This window comes from Eubalaena glacialis, chromosome 11 (genome assembly GCF_028564815.1).
Source record: "Eubalaena glacialis isolate mEubGla1 chromosome 11, mEubGla1.1.hap2.+ XY, whole genome shotgun sequence".
In the NCBI taxonomy this organism is placed as follows: domain Eukaryota; kingdom Metazoa; phylum Chordata; class Mammalia; order Artiodactyla; family Balaenidae; genus Eubalaena; species Eubalaena glacialis.
In genome coordinates, this window is record NC_083726.1 from 7,167,242 (window position 1) to 7,173,190 (window position 5,949).

The following is a 5,949-nucleotide window of genomic DNA, read 5'->3' on the forward strand; positions in this document are numbered from 1 at the left end:
GGGTGGTACCAAGGTTTGCACATTTCGTTGAGGACTGGAGCCACTGAAGGGGACCAGAGAGTCAGGACTGGAAGGTGTGGGGCTGGAGCCAGGGCGGACTGGGCCCATGGAGAGGGAGGAGGCCGGCGAAGGGAGAGGCCTGAGAATCCATTCTTTGTGGTCCTCAGCAGGACTGTGAGGGTATAAAGAAATTACATCCCCATCTGGTATCCATGCCCTTGTCTTCTAGAGTTTGAACAGCTGATGTTCAAGGACAAATCAAGGAGGAGGAGGCAGGCCCACTCCTCTGAGGACAGTCACAGCCTATGCTAAGCCACCCTAGTACCCTGAGCTTACTGGCAGTCCAGTCAGCAAGGTAAAGTGCCCACCTCACATGTCTCCAAGTTAGGAAATGGGCACAGACAGGAAGGAGATTCATCACCTGGGTGGCCACAAGAGCTAGAAGGTCCAAGGACCAATTTGTAACAAACTTAGGAAAGGGTCTCTGGGCCATCAGACCAGCTGGTCATGTGACTAGGGAGCTCTGAAGACAATCCTGCCGCCTCCCCACCCCCAGATTCAAACTTGTCATGGCCACAACCAGGCGGAAACGGGTAGAAACCAAGGAAGCTGAGCCAGCGGCCAGCCAGGTGAAGGCCCCCAGCATCACTGCGAGCAGCCTCGAGGTGGGAGGAGGTGGGTTGGGTCCAGGCAACCACTGAGAACTACGAGGACTTGGTGCTGGGTCTCTGTGCAAGCGTGTAAGTGGTACATATGTGTTAATGTGTCTGGCTTTGTGGGTGTGTAAATATGCATGTGAGCATGTGAGCAGGCAGTATGTGAATGTGTGTGTGGATTATGAGTGTGTGATTCTGTGTGTGTGTTGAGCATACTAGTGTGAAGTGAGGGGACACCAAGGACTTTATCCCCCTACAGTGGTCCCTCTGATCATTAGGACCTCCCTCCAGCACTGCGCAAGGGCCAGTAACAAACTTGGGAGGTGAAGGCCACTCAGGAGGAGGCAGGTGATACATGGGAGGACAAGGACATGTTCTAGGGGTGAGGCTGTGAGCACATTAGAGAGTGTGAGCCTAAAGTGACAGGTGGGTGGCAGGATCAAGTCTGAAGACCCCTGATTCTTCCTCAGAATCTTTACAGAGCTGGGGAGTCAGGCTAGGGGGAGGGGAGGACTTCTTGTGTCCTCCCCCTACCCTCCGTAAGCACGTGGAGAGGGCAGGAGGGACAGTGGCCATCTGTGCACCTGACTTTCCCTGACCCCTCCCTGCACCCTCTGGCAGCACACTCTCCCTGGCAGGTTGGCTCAGGGCAGAGTGCAAAGACCAGTCTCAGCTCCTTTTATAAAGAAGACCCAGACTGGTTGAGCCCTGGAGGTGCAGTGAGAGTGCCCTGCCTGGCCTAGTCCTAGGTGTCTGATGTGGTGAGGAGCCCAGTGCACACTGAGGCAGCCATGCTGCTGACTGGGGCTACACTGGCGACCCTGGCTGTGGCCGTGGCCGTCTTCCTGCTCTTGGTGGACCAGATGCACCAGCACTCACGTTGGGCCGCACGCTACCCGCCAGGTCCCATGCCACTGCCTGGGCTGGGTAACCTGCTGCAGGTGAACTTCCAGGACCCGCTTCTCAGCTTTAGCCAGGTGAGGAAGGTGGGGGTGGGAAGTGGGCGGCGGAGGTCCTGGGGACCCCACCTAGCAGCAGACAGTGGGTGGTGGGTGAAGTCACAGGCTGGAAAAGGAACTGGGCCAAGAGGAGGAGGCAGATTTGAGAGGCTTCCTGAGGGAGGGCATTTGTTCAGGGCCCGAGAAGTTTGGAGGTCCAAGAGGGCAAAGGTCAGGGAGTGGGGGAGTATGACTTGGCAACAGGCTGGGGATTCAGCTGGCCAGCTCTTATATTACGTGAGCCTGAGTCCCTTATGATTACAACAGGAGGAAAGGTCTCAAGAATGGGGGAGAGGAGTCTGGTCTTGAGCCCTATTTAAATCAGGTAGTTGAGGTTGAGAGAGGTACAGTGATCTGGTTCAAATCTTTTGCCACCGTGAGACCTCGGACCTCACTGCTTACCTCTATGAATCTGTTTCTTCACCTGTAAAATGGGATGCTAACTTGGTCTATTGACAACTTTGGTGACCTCTGCACAGTCATAGCTGGGTGGTCTGATCCAACTTGAGGTCCTCGACCGTGGCGGATGTAATTAACCCCCAGGCTCACAAGACTGGATAAAATCTTTGCACCCCCTCGCTCCTAGTGGGGGCCCAGGGTTCCCGCAGGGCTCACGCCATGAGGCTAGGCCTGCAGCCTGGCGGGGCTTGGGCTTGACAAACGCCCTCGACCTTCGGCCTGCAGCTGCGGCGCCGCTTCGGGGACGTGTTCAGCCTGCAGCAGGTCTGGACTCCCGTCGTCGTGCTCAACGGGCTGGCGGCTGTGCGAGAGGCGCTGGTGTACCGCAGCCAGGATACCTCCGACCGCCCATCTGCGACAGTCTACGAGCACCTGGGTTACGGGCCGCGCTCGGAAGGCAAGAGGAGGAGGGGGCAGACCGCGTCCCGGCGGGGACTGGGCCAGCAGTGACCCGATACCGGCAGGGCCAAGCGGAGGCAGGGTCGCGGACATTCGGTGCAGGGAAGAGCCAGCGAATTTGAAGGGGCAGCAGGAGGAGAAAGGAGTCTGTGCCAAGGGTCGGGGGAGGAGGAATGCGGGCGAGGCAGGGGGCGGGGCCTTACGGAGAGAGGGCGGCCCAGGGCCATCGCGGGCACGAAGGGGAGGTCAGGGTGGGCAGGAATGAGGACAAAGTCAGAGTGGGCGGGGCAGGGCCGGGCCAGGACCTTCCCCGAAGGGGAAAGGGGGTCCCGGTGGGCAAAGTAAAAATTGGAGCCAAGACCTGACCCTAGCAGGGGAGAGTAGGCGAGCAATGCGGGCGGGCAGAGAGTGGGACCGGTCCCCAGCTGGAAGGGGGTGTCAAAGTGGGCGGGGCTGTGTGAGCAGAACACCGGGAGGGGCGGGCCGAGGAGGACCGGCGAGCCCGCCAGCGCTGTGGGCGAGCAGAAGGCGGGGCCGGGACACACCCGAGCCACGCCCACGTGCCCGCTCCGCCCCCAGGAGTGATCCTGGCGCGCTATGGGAAAGCCTGGCGCGAGCAGCGACGCTTCTCCTTGTCCACCCTGCGCAACTTCGGCCTGGGCAAGAAGTCGCTGGAGCAGTGGGTGACCGAGGAGGCCTCGTGCCTCTGCGCCGCCTTCGCCGATCAGGCCGGTGGGTGCTGAGGGACAGGGAACAGGTTTGGAGAGGCTGGAGAAGAGGAGATGGAGGCGACGCCCTGACTTGCACCGTTCCCTCCCAGGACGTCCCTTTAGCCCCAACGCCCTCCTGAATAAAGCGGTGAGCAACGTGATCGCCTCCCTGACCTTCGGGAGCCGCTTCGAGTACAACGACCTTCGCATCCTCAAGCTATTGGACATATTGGAGGATGGACTGAAGGAGGAGGTTGGCTTCGTGCGCCAGGTGCGGGAAGGGAGCTTCATAGAGGAGCCCTCCGTCCTGCAAAGGGCCTCCCCGGAGGAGGATTTGCGTAGAGGGCCAGAAGAGGAAAGGGCATTCCGGGAGAGGAAACTGCAAGGGAAAAGGCCTGGAAGTGGGGAAATGACAGACAACACAGATGGGAGAGGCGGGGCGAGGGTCAGCGGGCTTAGGGGAGGGAGGGTTCCTTCATTGGAAGGCACCGGCACCCATGAGATGTAGACTTTAGGTTTATCTTTCTGGGCCCAGGGCCAGGAGAGAGGGGCGAGGCCTGCACTTAGGGAGGAACAAGGTCAATGGTGGGGACATCCTGGAGGAGGCTAGGACCTGACTGGTCCAGGTGAAAGCCTGAGCACCACAAGATCCCAGGGCCCCAAAGCTGTGACCCCCACAGGTGCTGGAAGCAATCCCCGTGCTCCTGCGTATCCCAGGGCTGGCTGCCAAGGTCTTCCCGGCGCAGAGGGCCTTCATGGCCCTGATTGATGAGCTGGTCACCGAGCACAGGATGACCCGGGACCGGGCCCAGCCACCCCGAGACCTGACTGACGCCTTCTTGGACGAGGTGGAGAAGGTGAGGTGGGTTGAGGGTTGAGGACCACGTGAGGCAAGCGCAGGCCTGTGTATCACCCAGTGATCAGACACCTGGGCTGACAGGAGCAGAGTGGGAGGCCATTTGGAGGCTTCCTCCCTCTGTCCCTGAGCTTACCTTCTCTGCATGGCCCAGGCCAAGGGGAACCCTGAGAGCAGCTTCAATGATGAGAACCTGCGCCTGGTGGTGTCTGACCTCTTCTCTGCCGGGATGATCACCACCTCAACCACGCTGGCCTGGGCCCTCCTCCTCATGATCCTGCACCCAGACGTGCAGCGTGAGCCTAGCCCGAGGGGCCAGGTGGGATGGGTGAGGGAGGAAAGGGACAGCCTGAGGCCCCTGAGCTTGGTGGGTTTGGCCACCAGCAGCAGCTCTGTGCAGAGGTCACAGTGCCCTCCTCCTCCGAGTGGGCACAGCCCTACACAGGCGTCAGGAGGAGGTCAGAGCCCAGCCCTTGGGTCTGACCACTGTGAGGATGCTTGTTTTTCCAGGACGTGTCCAACAGGAAATCGATGAGGTGATAGGGCAGGTGAGGCCACCAGAGATGGCGGATCAGGCCCTCATGCCCTTCACCATGGCCGTGGTCCATGAGGTGCAGCGCTTTGGGGACATCATCCCACTGGGCCTGCCCCACATGACATCCCGTGACATCGAAGTTCAGGGCTTCCTCATCCCAAAGTTAGGCCTGCGGCTCTCCTCACCCCAGCTCAGCACCACCTGCCACCTGGTAGCCCCAATGTGGGCATTGCCAGGTGGGGTCAGGACTGGAATCCAAGCCACCCAATCCTCAGGCACTGAATGTCCCAGGCTGGGTGGGTGTGGGGATGAGAGGAGAGGCAGGGCTGGCCCTGTCCATTCAGAGCCCGTAGTCGGGTAGGGAAGACAAACTAAAGCGTGTCACAGAGTGTTGGAGGAGCCCGTTCACCAAGGGACAGGTGGCAGTAAGGGCACCCATGGGAGGCAAGTCACTTACCCTGCCATGGGGACAGGGAGGATGCCGAGAAGCTTCTTGGGCTGAGGGTTACTTGAAGAGTCCAGGTGTGTGCCAGGCAGAGGGTGTGTGCCCATGTGTGTTTGGTCGCAGGGGTGCAGGCACCCCCCAGTCCAGACCCCACCCGTGCCAGACATTTCCTGCCAGGGGACGACGCTCATCACCAACCTGTCATCAGTGCTGAAGGACGAGACCATCTGGAAGAAGCCCTTCCACTTCCACCCGGAGCACTTCCTGGATGCCCAGGGCCGCTTCGTCAAGCAGGAGGCCTTCATACCCTTCTCAGCAGGTACCTGTGGGGTGCCCGGTTTGCTTACCTGTCCTGAGGGAGTCTTGGAGGGGTGGAGCCCAGGCCCCCAGGCTCACAGACCCCCCATGCCCACCCACAGGCCGCCGCTCGTGCCTTGGGGAGCCCCTCGCCCGCATGGAGCTCTTCCTCTTCTTCACCAGCCTCCTGCAGCACTTCAGCTTCTCAGTGCCCGCTGGGCAGCCCCGCCCCAGTAGCCACGGTGTCTTTGCCTTCCTGGTGACCCCATCCCCCTACCAGCTCTGTGCTCTGCCCCGCTAGAGGTGGGCACCAAGCCCCCAACCCACTCCTCAGCAGTAGCCCTGATGTACAATAAACCAGTCTGGTGGCTCCAACCTGGCTTGAGTCCCACCCGAAGCCCCTGACCAGCCCCTTGGTGGTCATGGGGCCTCAGCAGCCTCCCCAGATCCAGCCCCTACCCCTGCCTGATCCATCCTTACCTGGCATTTGACCCCATTTGAGAGACGGGTATACCGAGGCTCAGAAGGTGACACCTTACCCCCTAGTCACCCTTGGAGACCCAATACTGGTTACTTGGGTTAGTGACAAAGTCT

At 60.3% G+C, this 5,949-nt stretch overlaps 1 protein-coding gene across 12 annotated transcripts; it reads left to right on the top strand.

Annotated features, from left to right (window-relative positions):
- Nucleotides 1-1,353: 1,353 nt before the first annotated feature.
- On the top strand, nt 1,354-5,730 carry LOC133100297 (cytochrome P450 2D14). Of its 12 annotated transcripts, none has more exons than XM_061204192.1 (10): nt 1,354-1,633; nt 2,339-2,510; nt 3,092-3,244; nt 3,333-3,493; nt 3,903-4,079; nt 4,233-4,378; nt 4,524-4,775; nt 5,001; nt 5,236-5,377; nt 5,478-5,730. In XM_061204192.1, exons 1-10 carry the CDS (start codon nt 1,448-1,450, stop codon nt 5,654-5,656), a joined length of 1,569 nt encoding a protein of 522 aa, XP_061060175.1. In that variant the 5' UTR covers nt 1,354-1,447; the 3' UTR covers nt 5,657-5,730. The 12 variants fall into 12 exon arrangements, with proteins under 12 accessions (XP_061060175.1, XP_061060174.1, XP_061060165.1 ...); XM_061204191.1 differs by having other exon boundaries at nt 4,233-4,374; nt 4,589-4,775; XM_061204182.1 differs by lacking the exon at nt 5,001 and having other exon boundaries at nt 4,233-4,374; nt 4,589-4,626; nt 5,182-5,377.
- The last annotated feature ends 219 nt before the right edge of the window (nt 5,731-5,949 follow it).